The 18066-nt window shown below is 58.3% G+C and overlaps 1 protein-coding gene across 1 annotated transcript; it reads left to right on the top strand.

The window, feature by feature from the left end:
• The first annotated feature begins 302 nt into the window (after positions 1-302).
• On the top strand, positions 303-16744 carry CCNF (cyclin F). The gene is made up of 17 exons (XM_070362330.1): positions 303-411; positions 1459-1613; positions 2863-2969; positions 3895-3962; positions 5292-5485; positions 5858-5911; positions 6491-6595; positions 6878-6955; positions 8311-8462; positions 10406-10570; positions 12312-12435; positions 12700-12880; positions 13203-13290; positions 14447-14546; positions 14620-14747; positions 15294-15463; positions 16078-16744. The coding sequence occupies exons 1-17, from the start codon at positions 396-398 to the stop codon at positions 16557-16559; spliced, it is 2367 nt and encodes a 788-aa protein (XP_070218431.1). The 5' UTR covers positions 303-395; the 3' UTR covers positions 16560-16744.
• Positions 16745-18066: the final 1322 nt, after the last annotated feature.

Here is an 18066-nt window from a genome sequence, read left to right as displayed (position 1 = left end):
AGGCCAAATCCCAGAATAGGGTAGGTAAACGCGGGCCGGAGCAGACCCAGGAATTCCACTGCCTGCTGCCCGGGAGCCGCGCTCCTTCAGACCCCAGCCCGTGCCTGGGAGGCGGGGCGGCCGCGCAGGCTCCACCAATCAACAGCCGGCGTTCGAATTCGCATCCTGGCGCAGCCAGTCGCGGGCGCCCGATGCCGAGGGGGCGTGGCTCTGGGCGGAGCCCGGAGGGGTAGTGGCGCGCGCCCCCGGTGGTGGGCCAATGGGAAAGCCGGGCGCATTTGAAAACTCAGGCGGGAGGCGGGCGGGTCTGCGCCTGCGTCGGGAGGCGCGCTCTGGGCCCGCGGGCGGGTCTGGCGGCTACAGCGGCGGCGGCGGCCACGGCAGCGGCGACGGCTATGGGGAGCGGAGGCGGTGAGCGCGGGGCGCGGGGCGCGGGGCGCGGTGGAGTGGCCTCCAGACTGAGTGGGGCCAGCTTGAGCCTTTCGGCCCGGGGTTCGGATCGTCCCGACGGCGCCTACCCGGCGCGCGGTTTAAATACCCAGCGGCGCCCGGCTCCGCGAGAAAGCGGCGCGAGGGGACCACCACCTGTGCAGGGCCGTGAGCACCACCGAGGTTTCCGTGGTTATACCGTGGCTGGCCTAGGGCAAGGGAGTAAGGAAAATGGGGCAAAAGGCGAGGATCGGTCGAGCTGCGTATGCGCTCGGTTTTCGCATTAGGCTAATTACTGATGGGAAGCCCGGGTGAGAAACGAAGGGAGAGGGCAGGAAGACGCCCCGAGCAGGGAGCTTGCCGGTGGTGGAGCAGCCATCTCCCGTGGGGACTGGAGGAAGGAGCGGATGAAGAACCGGGTGAAGCGTCAGGGATGGCTCCTTCTGCCACAAGCTCCTCTGCTTGGAGGGAGGAAAGAGTTGCTGGAGTTGAAGTTGGAAGGACCCCCTGTCAGGGTCTCAGAGGACCCTGAAACTGGCCGGACAGCTCTGACATCCACAGAGCTGGGACTGGCCTGCCCTCCAAGTCCATCCTTGGCTTCTCTGTAGGGCGGACCCTCCGAATTTGAACTCGAAAACCTGATTGTTCAAATCCTTATTAACATTTCATGTTTTAGTGATGTGTGCAAATAGAAGCAAAGAAATCAGCTAGGGTCCAGGCGTCTCCCTGGCTAATCATCATCAACACCGTCGGCTCTTCCTTTCTTCCTTGTTATCTGGGCTCTGGGTCAGACGGTTTCCCAATGGCCAGCTTACATGATTACTACTCACCATAAACGTTTATCGAATAATTTGAATGAATGAACATGTCTCTTATACCACTACCACTTCTTTATTTAATCTTTGGGACTGTAACTATGGCTGGGGCAGAGGACCAGTAACTGTTAAAACATGTTCAGATGTAACTTTTCATATCAGCACAATTCATTTCCAACACATCACTTAAACCATTCCGATTTTTTTTCTTAAGTGATCCACTGTAGGTGTGCCAAGTGTTTCTGTTATCCTTCAAAGCGGAGAATAAGAAGGAGACCTCGAAACCTCACAATCTTGAATCTCCCTGAAGATGCGCTCTTTCATATCCTGAAATGGCTTTCTGTTGGAGACATCCTTGCTGTCCGAGCTGTAAGTTGTCAGATGAGCACAGTGTCAGCCCTGGCATTGTTGGTTTTACCACGAAGGCTTCATGTCTCAAATGTCAGAACAAAAACTCTGGCTACCGATGAGGGTCGATGATCCACAATGGTGATGTTGGTAATAGACATTTGAGGTTGTTCTGATGACAGGAAAACGAAAACAGAGGACACCTGTTGAGTCTGCTCTTTGCAGTGTTTATTTTAACAGAGAAAGTACCTTTTCCTGGCAGTGAAATTTGAATCCCTCAAGATATGGGACAGTATTAAGAAGGAAAAGAGATGTTCTTGAGGATGGCGTGAAGTAGAAGTGTTAGTTGTTCAGTTGTGTTCAACTCTGTGATCCCATGGACTGTAGCCCACCAGGCTCCTCTGTCCATGGGATTCTCCAGGCAAGAATACTAGAGTGGGTAGCCATTTCCTTCTCCAGGGGATCGTCCTGACCCAGGGATTGAACCCTGACCTCCTGCATTGCAGGCAGATTCTTTACCATCTGAGTCACCAGGGAAGCCCTTATGAGGACAAATCCCAAATAATATCCAGTGCTGAAAGGGACTCTGGGCCTTATTGTGCAGATATCAGAACTGCAGCCTCACCCTGAGCCACTTAACCAAGGGCATCCAGCAAATTAGTGGGGGAACACCCACGAGAACCCATCTGTCTGACTCCCAAACCTGCCTCCATTGTGTTCATAACATCTGCAGGTGCCATTTCCAATGGCAGTGGGAGCTTTTGCACTTAAAATGCTTGCCTGCGCTCAGGGCCCCTGGACACTGCCTGCCTCACCCAGGGTAGAGGTCCCGCCTGAGGCTGCTGTCATGTATTTCAGTTTTTTCTGAGTGCCCCCGTTGACAGCCCAGGTTCCAGCTGTGCTCCCACTAACAAAACTCTAAGTAGAGGAGCTCAGAACAGATTTCTGACCTACCCGTTAGCCTCAGAGTTGGTTTTCCTGGTCATTGCAGGTATATAGCATTATATCCCATTTCTCAGCCTGTGCTTACCCCCACTTCCAGGACCTGTCCCCACCTTTAGAACCACAGAGAAAGTTGTGTCTGATTTCTTTTCTCTGTTCAAAGCAACTGCTAGTTAGTTTGATACACAGAGCCCAGGAGGCCTTACTGGTAGGGTTGGAGGGAGACAGGAGACCCTACGCCTGTCTACCCCTGTCTTCAAGAGCTCCAGAAGCGGGGCTTCCCTGTAGCCCCTTGATAACCCTCCACACCACTCCCGTTGTTCCTCAGGTGCATTCCCACCTGAAGTACCTGGTGGACAACCATGCCAGCGTGTGGGCATGCGCCAGCTTCCAGGAGCTGTGGCCTTCTCCAGGGAACCTGAAGCTCTTTGAAAGGTATCTGCACCCGAGAGCAGCCGGGCTTCCTCTCACTCCTGGCCTTCTCCACCATGCCAGTCTGTCTCAGGGCTGGACCTGGCCGCAATTCTCCTTGTGCTCGTAGTCCCCTTCCAACACCATATTCCCCAGGGAGTGACTGAGCGTGTAGACCTCACCCACTGAGTCACATGACTTCCAGCATGGTCCTGGGTCATCTGCACCCCCAGCTCAGACCTGCCACTCATTAGTCACAGTGGTGCTTCCGGAAGGTCTGCTTCAGCTGTGACCCATCCTGTGTGGCTCAGACGCAGGTCACCTGCACATGGAAACTTCTTATTTCTCTTACTTTGGTCAGGACCATGTGGTTTGAATCCTAGTGCATTACATTCCCTGGCTGATCCCACCCCCTCCGACAGACCTGGAGGAAGAGCCAGAGGGGCCAGGAGCCGCACAGTGTGCCCGTGGTCACAGGCAGGCTGCCTGAGACATAGTCCACGAACCATACAGCCCACCCACTTAGAGTGTACTGATCAAGTGGTTTTTAATATATTCAAAGCATTGTGCAGTCATCCACACTGTCTGACTTTAGGACCGTCTCATGACCCCTGGATGAAGCCGCATAACCGTTGGCAGTCTCTCCCTATCTTCCCAATAGTAATCCAGACCCTAGACAACCTCGCACCTACTGCCTGTCTCGATGTATTTGCCTGTCCCGGGCATCTCATACGAGTGGGGTCATACACCGTTGTGACTGTCTTCTTTCACGTAAGCATGTTTTTAAGGCTCATCCGTGTTGTAGCGTGTCATGGATAATAGATGTTTAGTCACATTACCAGAAAACAGTTTCTGTTCAGAAAGTAAGTACTGTAGTTTCAGGTGCTGTGGTAGAACATAACCTTAATAGAATAAAATCATGCAGTGTTCCATGTTCCTGTTGTTCCAGGGCTGCTGAGAAAGGGAACTTTGAAGCTGCCGTGAAGCTGGGCATTGCCTACCTGTACAACGAAGGCTGTAAGTGCTGCCGGGTCTGGGGCTGGCCTTGCCCGGCTTGGTGCTGACACCTTAGAACAAGCGCTAGGGACTCCCTGGTGGTCCAGGGTTAAGACTCCGAGCTTCCACTACAGGGGGCATAGGTTCAATCCCTGGTTGAGGAACTAAGATCCCACATACCATACACTGCAGTCAGAAAAAAAAAGAAAAATAGAACTCACATAAGCCCTTGCCCGTGTTCGCAGTTCAGTCGCTGCTCTCGCCGGGTCCGGCTGTGCACCATTGTATCTTGGGAGCTGTGTCAGAGAGGTGTCCTGCTCAGGGACCCATTGATGAGCTTTGATTCTATAGGTCAGGGGGGTTACCTCTTACTTCACGAGCCTTTAATTTCGATTGACAACGAGTGGCTCTGAGCAGAGACTCAGAATGGGAGCTTCTCAGGCGAGCCAGGTCTCCTGGCTCCCTAGTTAACAGCGTAGCCCACGAGTAGACCCCAGCTCCTCTCCTTGGCCACAGCTCGTCTGAGGGACTTGGGGGTGGCTGTCACAGCATGCCTGATGCCTGGTGTCAGTAACACAGGGAGGGAGCCAAGGCCCTCGGCGGGAGGCAAGTTCAAGCAGGCCAAAGCCAACCTGGTACCTAGATTCCTTCACCCCCAGGGGCAGGTGCTCCTCAAAAGAGCCTGATATGACCCTCTATCCCGACTCCTGCCGGTCTGCTGGGCTCACTAAGGAACGAGCCTGCACCTCGTCCTGTCCCAGCTCCCAAACGCATAAAGTCTTGAGTACCTCCGCCATTTATCTGCTTCTAAAAGACCTGGCATCTTGCTGAGAGGTCGCCCCAGTCATGGTTGACTGGACTGTTGATGTGGAGACAATGAGCCGTCCTGTGCCCACCCTCCCGTCATCTGATCATCCCATCATCCGGCATTGCCCAGAGAATTCCCACCGTTCAGCTCACCTATCCAGGTGTACAGCCCAGTCGGTGTCTTCACAGAGCTGTGCGACCAACACCACTCGTTTTGAAATGTTCTTGTCACCCCAGAAAGAAATCCCCGTTAACCGGGGACTGGGCGGCAGTTGCCCACAGGAGGGTGATCCCTCCATGGGGTGGGGGATGGGGGGCACCTTCCTGGATTTTCAGACTCCAGGCTGTGGGAGGAGCCACAGGGCACTTGGTTCACGGGACACAGGAAGAAAAGCATGGAGCCCCCATCCCCACTCTTCTGCCCTAAAACACCAGCAACCTCGCATGGCAGCAGCCTAAGGCCCTAGACTTTCTGTAAGGACTCGGGGAAACTGCTGTGCCCGCCCCCTAAGACATCCCGGCTCGCTCTGTCTGTCTCTGCAGTGTCGGTGTCTGACGAGGCCCGGGCGGAAGTGAACGGCCTGAGGGCCTCTCGCTACTTCAGCCTGGCTGAGCGGCTGAACGTGGGCGCCGCGCCCTTCATCTGGCTCTTCATCCGCCCGCCTTGGTCGGTGTCCGGGAGCTGCTGCAAGGCCGTGGTTCATGAGAGCCTCAGGGCGGAGTGCCAGCTGCAGAAAGTGAGTCCCAGCCCGGGGTGTGGGTGGGGCACCCCACAGGGTCCCAGGAGATGAGACAGCCCTGAGGGGAGATGCTGTGGACCGTGTGAAGTCAGGGACTTGGGGGAGCGGAGGCTTCGAAAACAGTGCAAATATGGGAGCATCTGCAAACAACCAGCAGGCGGGGAGACATCAGAGCCAGGGTTGGGGGCCTGGGAGTGGGGCAGGGCTGCAGACGGGGCGCCCACGGAGAAGGATGGCCAGAGGCTCCGTGACACGGTTGGTGGAGTCCTGGAGTCGAGGCAGGCGGGGGAGGACCTGCACAGGGGGTGCGGCGGGGATCGAGGGGGGCCCCAGGAAGTTCCCCACCGACAGTCACCCTTCCTTCTCTAGACCCACAGGGCGTCCATACTGCACTGCCTGGGGAGGGTGCTGAGTCTCTTCGAGGTGAGTCCCCTCACCCGCCCCCGTGCTGCTCGGCATCCTGGCCCGGGTGGGCACTGGGCACAATGGGTCTGCAGCTCTGTGCTGCTCGCCTCTCCGGCAGCTGCAAGCAGCGAGGACTGGGACACTCAAGAGAGGCCGCGGGAGGAGGCCCCCAGGTCTCCCAGCCGAGAGGAGCCCTGTCTGTGTGGCCGGTGGAGCCAAAGGGTCTGATGGGCAGGATGGGCCTGCGTGCTTCCCAGCCCGCTCCGGCGGCTCCCTCCGCCTCCTCACAGGAGGTCTCCACTTAGCGTGAAAAGCCCCCCAGGGCAGTTCGGGGAGGGCGGTGGCCTCTGGCGACAGGCGCTCTGACCACTCTGACCACAGCAGGGAGAGACCCGGGGTGTGAGCGAGGAGCTGGAGGGCCTTGGGGATTTCCACCACCCCCCACCTCCGTCACCCTGTGGCCCCGGCAGGAGGAGGCAGGGCCCAAGGGCTACCTCGGTTCTCACATCGCGTATCTTCAGGGAAGTTGTTTCTCCGCTAATTTAGTTAACCCGTTTTATTAAAGTTGAGCGCTGCATTTGTGGCTACTTATTCTAGGATGAAGAGAAACAGAAGCAGGCCCGGAACCTGTTTGAAGAGTCCGCTAACCAGGGGTGTCTGACCAGCTCATACCTCCTCTGGGAGAGTGACAGGCGGATGGACGTGAGTGGGCCCAGGTCTGGGAGAGTGTGGGTGACACTGGCCAGAGGCACGGTCTCAGCAGCCCAGGACAAGGGTCTGCCAGCGCAGGGGGTCCTCCTGGGGCCCCCAGGGCTGCCCTCAGCTCTACCCTGGGAACGACCACCACCACTCAGGGGAGGAAGGGACAGAAGGAAGGCCCAGCCGGGGCCCCTCTGGGGGTCTTGGAGGAACACTGAAGAACCCCAGGGGTTGGTTATGAGTTCCCCAGAGACACGCCCATGTAAGGGCATCTCACACTGACAGATGCTGGACCCCGGACGGTGCCTCCACAGCTTCCGGAAGCTCAGGGACTTTGCTGCCAAAGGCTGCTGGGAAGCGCAGGTGAGCTGGGAGCCAGCTTCGTCTCAATGCCTCCTCTCTGGGACCCCAGGGTGGGGCTGCCAGGCTTCTGTGGGGGGCGGGGGTGGGGGTCATGGTGGGGCAACTGTGAGGGCGATCAGCTCTGAGGTGTGCAGGGAGGGCAGCCTAGGAACGCTTTGCCCATGGCACCAAAGACAGCCAGCCTCGTCATTCCTATGTGCTGTGGACTAACCACAGCTTCTGTCAGAGTGTGGACAGCTCCCTAAAGCTGGCCTGCGGGGACACCATCTTGGCAGCGGGACCTGAGGCTCCTTAGAACAGATTGGCATGAGGAACGCTATCCTCTTTCCAGTATCTGACCCTTCACCAGGTTGTCCAGCGTTGGAACTGGACGTTGGAGGCTTGTAGTTGGCGTTCACCAGACACTGTCCCTGTGCAGCTGTAAGGAAGTCACTATTTCCAGACAAATCAGAGGAAGTCCCCCTTGGCCAAGCTGGTGCCTGTGACCCCACCAAGTTGGGGCTTCAGTCACTGGCCCTTAAAAACTCGTGACAAAATCCCCAGCAGGGATGCCCACCTGACACATCACAGGCCACTATGACATTTGTGTCCAGAAAGGCACGCAGCACGTTTACAAGAAATGTAACAATCAACAGTGTGTTTCTAAGGTCAGCCTAATCAGTAAGAACAGTGAGGCCCATGGAAGTACATGGGGGGCCTCAGTATGCTCAGAAACAAGGAAGTAAATACAAGCCGTCAAAACATGGGGCAGGTTTGACCTCACTGCTCATCGGAAAGGCGCCCATTTAGAGAGGTCATGGCTGATCCCACGAGCAGATCACACACACGTATTCTTTGCTTCTGAGTGTCTAGCTAGTAACTTCTGAAAATAAACATTCTCAAGGAGAGCAGTTTGTGCCAGCCAAGATGTGATAAGATAGCCTTCGGTGTTCTGTGAGGGGGGTGGCAATCCAAGCAGGCCTTCCAGAAAGTGTCAGGGCACAGGCAGCGCCTGGGGGTCGGCCACAGGAGCAGAAGGCACACAAGCCTGCGCAGCAGCGGCCCCCCAGGCAACAAAGCCTACAGAAACCCCTTCAGAAGAAGGACAGGGCAAGAAGCCTGTACAGCGGCGGCCCCCCAGGGGACAAAGCCTACAGAAAGCCCCTCAGAGGAAGGACAGGGCAAGAAGGGGCTGACCTGTTCCGTACCTTTTGTCCCTTTTAAACGTTCTGCTGTGACTTATTAGTTACCTCCAAAAGCATAAGTAAAATCTTGACCCTCCTGCTCCAGCAGGCTTAGAGGGTGTAAGTAGCCCAGGGTGTTGACAGACAGGAAGGGCCTGGCCCCTGCTCACCCCACGACTCTTCTGCCCACAGCTGTCTCTAGCCAAAGCCTGTGCACACGGACACCAGCTCGGATTGGAAGCAAAAGCCTCCAGCGAGATAGTCTGCCAGTTGTTCCAGGCCTCCCACGCTGTCAATAAGCAGAGGGTCTTCTCTGTCCAGAAGGGGCTCAATGACACAATGAGGTAAGGGGCCCGAACTGCCCACGGTGACGAGGTCCTGTGACAGGCCCGCTGTGTCGTCAGCCCCACTGGGATCCCCGTGTGTGTGAGTGTGTGTGTGTGTTTTCTAAAACCAGTAATGCCCGAGTTATCTAGGGCTTTGGGGAAAAAAAAAATTCCCATAGGAGTGTCTGTTCTCTCCAGTTTCCCTTTTTAGGCCTCAGAAAGTGTTAAACCACTTTAAACATCTTTCTAAAATGATGCCAGAAAAACCAAGCTTTTCTTTCCAACCCATACTCACGAGCATCAGCGTCAGCGGGGGACATGGGGGCCTGCAGCCTCAGAACCCCGTGACCTGCTTCTTCCCACAAGTCCCTTCTCCTCTGAAGTTTGGAGATGACACACTGTTACAATCACAGATCATGTTAGAAAGCAAAGTGGAAAATGTGAATAATTGTTTAAGCTCATGCTAGGGATTTCAAGTGCGTTTTAGATGTATGACGGGCAGGCCCTGGCTGTGCTGCTAGGTCTCCGCTCACAGCCGGGCTGCAGTGTCCCCTGCTCCCACGTTAAATGTCACCAAGCTGCTGTGCCTTTTTTTTCTTTTTAATTAATTTATCTGGCTGCACCAGGTCTTAGTTGCAGCACGCAGGATCTCTTAGTTGCAGCATGTGGGATCTAGTTCCCCGACCAGGGATCGAACCCAGGCCCCCTGCACTGGGAGGTTGGGAGCTCGGAGTCTCAGCCACTGGGCCACCAGGGGAGTCCCAAGCCGCTGTGCTCCTGAGTCCTGGACCGGCATTGGCGGTGCCCCCCCCACCTTGTACCCTCCCAGTCTGCCCTTTTTTTGGTGGGGGGACACTTGCTATTCTTTTTGTGTGTTGGGAGTGAGGGTTAACATAAATTTTAACCTTTTATGTTTTTCAAGAGCTAAAGTAGGTTTATTGAAATAATATTATTTCAGCCCCAAGTTGAGCATCTGACTGTTTTCATCCATGTCAGACAACAGCCGACTTTTTCCTTTTCTTTAGTTGAGTTATAATTGATTTCCAACATTAGTTTCAGGTTTAACCACTTTAAAGTATATGGTTCGGTTGGTCGGTTTTTGTCAGATCATTGTGTTTACCTAGGGTAAACGGGCAGGGAGCATTGTCCTCTGCTCCCAGTCGTGGCTGGTGTGACCCTCACACCCCTGGGCGCTCCTCCTGGCTTCCCCCTCCGCTCCCCTGCTCACTCTGCCCTCACCACCGTGCATCTTCCCTCTGCCTGAGAAACACACTCCTGTCTGGCTGCACAGAGCCCCTAACCATCACGGCTCATCTCTCTGGCTTCCTTTCTCCTGTCTCCTCTCCTTTGTCCACCCCGTCCGGGCATCCTTGCCGCTGCGTGCAGTGTCCCCTGTGACGTCAGTGTCCCGGCTTGGCCTTGGCGCCATTGAGGAGGAGGGACCCTGTGTCTGCTAGCTCTGCAGCCCGAGCCCTCTGTTGTGGTTGCCTGGTGGCTGAGAGCTCGAGCGCCTGGGCTCAGTGCATCCTGCTTGGGCTACGTTCCTGGCTCTTTGCTCAACCGCAGTGGGTTGTGACAAATGACCCCACGGTGAGAGTTCCTCAGGGAGGAGACAGGTTTCCAGGACAGTAACCTTTGACCTGTGACCCGTCCCCAGTCTCCAGAGCAGACCTGCTCTGCCCACTTATAAGTTATGGTCCAGGCTCATCCAGTGCCAGGGGGCCCCAGGGTGGGGGTGGGCAGGGTCCACATGTGTGTGCCCACCTGCCTCCCAGGAACGAAGTCAGGAGTGGTGGGGCCCCCAGCCCCTCGGACAGCTGCCGGCATAAGCCCATGACGCCTGAAGTGACCGCTCACCCCTTGGGATGGATGGCCGGGTGGGACTGGGAGACAGGACCCCGTGAGGTTCGGGGCCCCACAGAGGCTCTGCCTGGTGTTCAGGGGCAGCACTCTTCCCACAGGTACATCCTCATCGACTGGCTGGTGGAGGTCGCAACCATGAAGGACTTCTCGAGCCTGTGTCTCCACCTGACTGTGGAGTGCGTGGACCGGTACCTGCGGAGGCGGCTGGTGCCCCGGTACCGGCTGCAGCTGCTGGGCATCGCCTGCATGGTCATCTGCACCCGGTGAGAAACCCCCGGCCGGCCCTGCCCAGGTCACAGGCTGGCTTCTCAGTGGGACGAACAGGCCTTTGGCGCCCCACCTCATGATAACGGGGTTCTAATTTCAGGGGTGCCCAGAGTGGGTGGTCCTCCCCACACGGGGGCAGCAGGGCTGACCCTCCGTGCGCGGGCAGCTGCTGCTCATCCCATGTGGTGGCTTCGCTTGGGCAGGAACCCTGTTCCCCTGGCCCCTGAGGGCAACACGGAGATGAGGGAGGCCACAGTCGGCTGCCCTTCTGAGTCAGGCTGTCAGCCCCGTGTCCAGAGACCCACATCCAGCCAGGTTCACACCCCCTCCTACCCGTGGACAGGATGCGAGCTCCTCAGAGGTGGCTGTTCTGACTCTTCCTGTCAGCCGTCTTAAGTTTCACGGAAGTCCATCTTCCTAAAACCAGCACCTCTCCACCCAGTTTTGCCTTTGGACACAGCGTGGGTGGCACGTCCCACCATACATGTTGCATTTTTTTGTGTTTTAAACCAGCTTTCTCCTATGTGGTCTGCCGTCGCCCGGGCAGTATCTGTCTGTAAGGCTTAGGGGGTGAGGGGCAGGCTCGCTGCACACAGTGGTGTCAGCTGTGGAGGACTGGTCGATCTTTGGCACAGTGACCCAGAGGCGCGTGTCACTGGGGTGTAGTGTATCTGCTTCATGAGCTCATGCAGGCGCCCGAGGCCCTGACTTACTCTCTGCTGCTTGCCATGGCCCCTGAGGCAAGCAGGTCCACGCCTGCGGCGAGCTCTGTCCTGTGGCCCTGATGGGAACTGGACGCTGTGGTTTCCTGGGGGCCAGGGAGCAGGGTGCCCACAGACGGAGGGAGCGGGGCTCAGGCCCGGTGAGCACAGGCCACATGCGCTCTGGCACCTCTCACATGTGCCTCAGAACCTGGAGCTCTGGGTCTTGTCACCAGAGAGGGCTGACCGATGGGTCCCCAGCCTCCCCAGATCTAAATGGCATGGTTACAGGGACCGGGGGACCGGCCATGAGATAATCGCTTTAAAAGATTTTTAGGGGCTGAGACATCCCTCTGTCCACTCTGAAAGCAGCACCTGCCCGAGCACAGGCTCGTGTCCCCCACCTCGACGTCACACCCTACCCCGCGACTACGGTCCCCACCGCCCTGCCCTCTCAGCCAAGCCACCGCGGGAGCTGCAGAGTGACCGAGGGGCTGTGGGCTCGGCCCCCATCACCCTGGTGGAGGGAGGGGCCCTCAGAGACTGTCGGACCAGTGTGTACCCTGCTAGCTGGCGCTGGGAGAGGGGAGAGAACAGGGTGACCACCTGCCTAGGGACTGCCTGAGTCCCTCGGCCCAACCCCGGGCCAGGTCCAGAGCTCCAGACAGACTCTGGCTCTGGTTCTGCTGGCTCGCCTGCCTTCTGGGTTAAAGCTGTTCATGCTCGCTTCGGAGCGGCTGGCACAGGGCAGGGCAACCCCTCATCTGTCGGGAGGTTAAGAGAATTGGCCGCTCACACCCTTCGTGGCTGGATTTTGCAGAAACACCTGTGTGCCCAGCAGCCCAGCCGGTCTACTGCTGTGGGCCTGTGGCGCTCGTACCCCTGCCTCTCAGCCTCTCCGACAGGCTCAAGTGACCTTTCCAGTTAACCTCACCCGCCGAGGGCAGCCAGGTCAACTCGCTGGACTTCCCACCCCATCACTGAAGCCTAAAGCCCACTGAGGGGCGCGAGCTCAGATCCCTTGTTGGCACTCCAGGTTCATCAGCAAGGAGATCCTGACGATCCGGGAGGCCGTGTGGCTCACAGACAACACGTACAAGTACGAGGACCTGGTGAGGATGATGGGCGAGGTCGTCTCGGCCCTGGACGGGAAGATCCGGGTAAGCGGCCGCTTGCCTTTCCTCCTGAATCGAAGCCGAGTCGCGCCAGAGGGTGGGAGGAGCAGAGGGCACGTGCGTGGCTCTGGGCTTCTCTGCTCAGGGAAGCTCTCCGGGACCAGGAGGGCGTGAGGCCACAGCCGCTCGGCGTGCCTGGCGCCGTGCTGACCACTAGGAGGGCAGCATGTCTGCATTCTAGCCTCCCCACGAGCAGGCAGAGGGTCCTCTGCATGCTGTGACCCCATGTCCGCCACCCCGTCCCCCCAGGTCCCCACCGTGGTCGATTACAAGGATGTCCTCCTGACGCTGGTCCCCATGGCACCAAGAACCCAGCACCTGTGCAGCTTCCTCTGCGAGCTCTCCCTGCTGCACACCAGCCTGGCTGCCTACGCCCCAGCCCACCTGGCTGCGGCCGCCCTGCTGCTGGCGAGGCTGACGCATGGGCAGAGTAAGCGGCCAGTCCTTCCCTCCCGCCTCTCAGAGCTGGGCTGAGCCAGTGGGCGAGGATCTCCGGGAGTCAGGAGCTGGTGCTCGGGTCCGGGGGAGGGAGGGAGACAAAACGGCGTGCTCTTCTCTCCCAAGGAGGAGGCAGCAGGATGGACTAAGAGCCCTTGTCTGGGGGTGGCTTGGTATTCCCCCCGTGGGGTGCAGCGGGTATGCATGCCCTGGGCACAGGGCCTTTTCAGCGCTGAGCCCTAGGAAGCTCTATTCCAGAGCCACCGGGGCTGTGGGCGTCAAGGCGGCCCCACGACCCCCACTTCCCTCCCCAGCGCAGCCCTGGACCACCCAGTTGTGGGACCTCACTGGCTTCTCCTGTGAAGACCTCATCCCCTGTGTCTTAAGTCTTCATCAGAAGTGGTAAGTGTGTAAGGAAGCGAGCCCCACACACAGGGTATGTCCTCCACACTGTGGGTCCAGAGGGGTTCACATCACAGGAGGGCTGTTGGGCCATGAGCTGCGGGTCTCAGGGTTGGCGTTTAGAAATCCCAGGGCCATGTTGCTTAGCACACACGTTTTTAATGTTTGCTGTGTGGGCAGCAGCTCCTCCCCACCCAAACCTAACTCACAGACAGTAGAGCATAAGGAAAAACGGCCTCTCCACGACAGCAGTAACTCACTGCAGGAGGCTGGCGTTGGCAGACTGCAGCCGGAGCACAGGCCAGCCCTGCCTGCCTCAGGCCCTCGGCCTTTCACCTCTCCTCTCACCCCGGCTGGCAGCCTTGCTCTTCCCACTCAGTCCCACCCGCACTGCGTGCGCTGAAGCCCCCAGGACCCCCTCCTTTCTCAGGCCAAGCTGCCTCGGAGTCCCCTTCCCCCACCCAAGGGGCTGGGTGATTCTGCCTCCCTGCTACCTTCCCCTGGTTTTTTTGTTTTTTCAATCCAGATAAACTGGAAATATTTATTTACAAATGAAACTTTTTTTTAAGTGTGCAATTTGATAGGCTTTTGGTATAGAGTTGTGCAGGCATCACCACCATCAATCAGAGAACATCTTCTCCCTCAGAAGAACCCTGCCCTGCCTCCCTAATACCTCCAGGTGTCCCCTCCCCACCACCCCTCACCGAGCAACACTCCTCTCCTTCCTATTCTGGACGCTTCATCACGGGCTTGCACACCGTGAGGGCTGTAGGTGTGAGCGGCTTCCCACCTACACGGTGTCTCCACTGTGCAGGCAGCCCCTGGGCGGAGAGACCCCGTCTTATTTCTCCATCTGTGCACTGATGTACGTTTGGGGGTTTTCTGCCTCCCCGCTGCTGTGGACGACTGTGTCCAGGTCTCCGTGGGGACCTCTGCCCCCCTTCCTCTCGGGGACACACCTGGGAGCGGGCGCCAGGTCATAGCTGCCTCTCGGGTTAACCGAGGGACTGCCAGGCGTCTGCACGGTGGTGCTGGGCCCGCTTCGAGGACGTCTGGTCCTCTCCCGTCTGAGCGGGGGCTGCAGGTGGAGCCTCCTGGGGGCAGTGCCAGCACTCCCCTCCCCCCCGCGGTCCCTCACGTGTCCCTCTGTCGGTAGCTTCCACGATGACGCCCCCAAGGACTACAGGCAGGTGTCTCTCACTGCCGTCAAGCAGCGATTCGAGGACAAGCGCTACGAGGAGATCAGCCTGGAAGAGGTACCGAGGGGTGCTGGTGGCGGGCCCGCCCGCCCGGGGCCTCGCCCGCCCTCTGACCCTGGCTGCCCTGCAGGTGCTGAGCTACGGCCAGCTGTGTGCTGCCCTGGGCGTGAAACAGGAGAGCCTGGAACCTGCACCCTTCCTCAGCGCAGGCGATATTCACGCCTTCCTCAGCTCGCCCTCCGGGAGGAGGACCAAGCGGTGAGTGAGCCCGCAGGCCCAGCTGGGTTCCCGTGTGACCCCTGCAGCCTTCGGGGATCCCCCGGAAATGGAAGCTGGGCCGGCGGCCTGCAGCCCTGCCTTCTTCCCTGCGTGGCTCCAGCCCAGCTCCCTGTGGGTTTGGTGGTCCTGAGCACAGGTGGAGCCCCACCGGGGCCACACTGGCCCTCCACGTGTTGCCCCAGCGCTCCAGCCATGCCCTGATGAGAGGCTGGGGCACTTGGTCCCCGTCATCCGCTACGTATCCCCTTCACCCCGTCTCTTCCATCTCAGTGCCCTGGCTGTGGTGCCTGGAATAAGCTCTCCTCTCCCCCTCCAAAGAGCTCCTATGCATCCTACAAAGTCCAGATGAGCAGGGACCTCACTGTGCTGCTGGCCCGACCTCTGCGAATCTGTTGCGAGCCTCCGAGGGCATTCCTGGGTGCTCACAGCACACGGGGCGGGGCGGGGCGGGCACGTGCCAGAGACCAGGCTGGGCCCCCTGACACTGCCACCTGTGACTGTATTCCCACCTGCCCCCTGCCTCAGGAAGCGGGAGAACAGCCTCCAGGAGGACAGGGGCAGCTTCGTCACCACACCCACCGCCGAGCTGTCCAGCCAGGAGGAGACGCTGCTGGGCAGCTTCCTGGACTGGAGCCTGGACTACTGCTCGGGCTACGAGGGCGACCAGGAGAGCGAGGGCGAGAAGGAGGGCGACGGTGAGTGCCAGGCCGCGGCGGGCAGTGGGCGGGGCAAGCTGGGGCTTCGAGGGCTCCTGTCCAAGGAGCCCGGGAGAGCAGAGCACCCAGCGCTGCAGCCCACAGGGAGAACAGGCTGTGGCCCGGCCAGACCTGTGCTGCCGGGAGGACTGCACGGGCCAGGGACAGAACAGACCCACCTGCGTTCACAAGATCTTTCTAGAACATCCTGTGCCATGTGTCCCCCGCTCCCCTGCTGGGTTCTGTGCCTCGGGCATCCCTCCAGGACAGGCCGCACAAGGCTCTGTCCCCATGTCTGGTCAGCAATCTGCAGACAGGGAAGGGAACTGGAGGGCCCAGTTTGAGGCCATGTCTATGGATTTTCTAATTGTGTGTTTCGGTGTCCACTCAGGATTAAGTATTAGATGGCCATGATTTGTTGTCCTTTCTTCCTGTTCCCCATGTCACACGGGTGTCACCCCAAGCTTGGAGGACACACCTCACCCTCGACTTCTTAAGCAAAGGGAAGGGGACTGACCGGCGAGCTTGAGGAGCTGTGGCTGAGACGGGACTCTGGGCTGCCCTGGGTCCTGGCTGGGCTGAAGCTCACCCTGACGTCTCCCCGTCCCCCACAGTGACGGCTCCCAGCGGTGTCCTCGACGTCACCGTGGTCTACCTGAGTCCGGAGGAGCACTGCTGCCAGGAGTCCAGCGACGAGGAGGCCTGCCCGGAGGAGGCGTGTGGGGCCCAGGACACACAGGCGCTGGTGCCAGGCCACCAGGCGCTGCGGACCCCAGGGCCGGAGCCCCCCCTGTGCAGCAGGTGGGGGCTGGGCAAGGATGTCACGACGTCGGGGTACTCCTCTGTCAATAGCGCGAGTCCCACAGACTCTGGGCGCACCTCAGGGGGGCCCCCCCGGTCTACCTCAGAGCTGCCCACTGGCAGCAGTTTGAACACACAGCCCTGCCACCACCACGCCCGGAAGTCGTGTTTACAGTGTCGCCCCCCCAGCCCCCCGGAGAGCTGTGCTCCCCAACAGCAGGTGAAGAGGAAGAACCTGTCAGCCCACAGCGAGGAGGAGGAGGAAGACATGAACTTGGGCTTCTTGAAGCTGTGAGTGTGTTGGAGCGTGTGCTGCAGTGGACATCTGCTGAGGGGGGGGCTGCTTGCTGTGCTAGTGTGGGGCAGGGGACGAGACGGATCCCTGCGGATCCCCGCTGGCCTCGCATGGGGACCCAAGAGGAGATCCGGGGGCAGGGACTCTCTCTCCAGGGGAGCCCATCACGAGCCTTCAGAATCTCTAAAGCACAACGAAAACTCAGCTCCTCCTCTTTGGGAAGTTTAGCCTCGAAGCAGTCACGCCATGCCATGTCAGTCCTGTGTCTCTGTCCCTCCTGTGTCTTGTCTTGCTTCCTCTGGGAAACTCAGCCCACGTCCTGGGCGAACGTCCCCCCTGCCCGCACCCCAGGAACTGAGCTTTCATAGCTGAGAACACATGTGGCCCGAGTGTCCAGACACAGCTCCCCATCCCCCCATCTGTTTGGTCTGGGGTCCCGGGAGAGCTGACAGCCCTAAGCACATCACCATCCCTGCGCCCATCGGGCATGCGTTCCTTTCCTCATGGGCTGGTGCCTCCTGCAATGGGGGAACTCTGCCCCAGGCACCGTGGTGGACTGCGCGTGAACACCGGGCTCAAGGGCCTTGATTCTCAGTCACAGGCTCGCTCCCTCCCATATTCTCAGCTCCTGTTAAAAATCTGTCCCTTCTCCTGCAATGGTCCATCTGTGTCCCCACCAGATGGTATCTGCATGACCCACTCTCTGCACTGAATTTCTAGGCCATTTCTTTCCCTGTCTTTATTTCCATCCTTCATCCCTCTAGGATAAAAACAAAAGAAAAATTAAAAATAGAAGGTATTATATTTTTAAAAATTCTCAACATTATTTAGGCTCAACTGAAAAATGAAAATTTGATTCAAACTCCTCAGTGCTCTCCTGACACTGTATGCGAAACCAGTTTTCCCAGAGAGGTTAGCCAGGAAAAAATTAAATGTCATTTGTAACATCTGAGGTGACCAAGACACGGAAAAGCATGGACCAGAGGCCTGGCTTGCTGGGTGAGGCTGGACCTGCTGTGAGTTCCTGCGAATCATGACCCTGACCGCTCTCCCCTGCTGGGCTGACCCAACACACTCACCTGCTGTCGCTTTGGCTTCCTCTTGAAACATCAGAAAGAACCACTTAGCCAGGAATGTCCCCCAAATGCTCTTGAACCAAAACTACAGGGACCAGGAGACGCTGGCCCGGAGAGGCTTTTCAGGGCTCTTGACTCCCTGTGGGAACTATCTTTTTTGCTGCTGTAGGCAAATCTGACCACCCTGGGAAGGCCGTGGTTGAGTAAGGGAATCCCAGCATCGGGACTGCATACCTCCCTGTCGACTGTGTGCCCCTAGGCATGTGTGAGCCTCAGTTTCCTCATCTGTATGATGGGGTGACAGTACCTACCTCACAGGGGTGTTGTGAGGATTAAATGTGATGAGGATAATAGTAGCTGAGTGATATGCATGTCTGAACTGCCTTGTCCCCTTGGCCCCTTACCAAAACCCAAAAGTCCTCTGCTTTCTC

This window comes from Bos mutus, chromosome 25 (assembly GCF_027580195.1).
Source record: "Bos mutus isolate GX-2022 chromosome 25, NWIPB_WYAK_1.1, whole genome shotgun sequence".
Classification (NCBI taxonomy): domain Eukaryota; kingdom Metazoa; phylum Chordata; class Mammalia; order Artiodactyla; family Bovidae; genus Bos; species Bos mutus.
This window is presented reverse-complemented; position numbering and strand designations above follow the sequence as displayed.

Coding starts and splice junctions, on each gene's coding strand:
- CCNF (XM_070362330.1), top strand. Junction 6,956..8,310: donor AAGGCTGCTGGGAAGCGCAG/GTGAGCTGGGAG, acceptor TTCTGCCCACAG/CTGTCTCTAGCCAAAGCCTG. Junction 15,464..16,077: donor GGGCGAGAAGGAGGGCGACG/GTGAGTGCCAGG, acceptor CGTCCCCCACAG/TGACGGCTCCCAGCGGTGTC.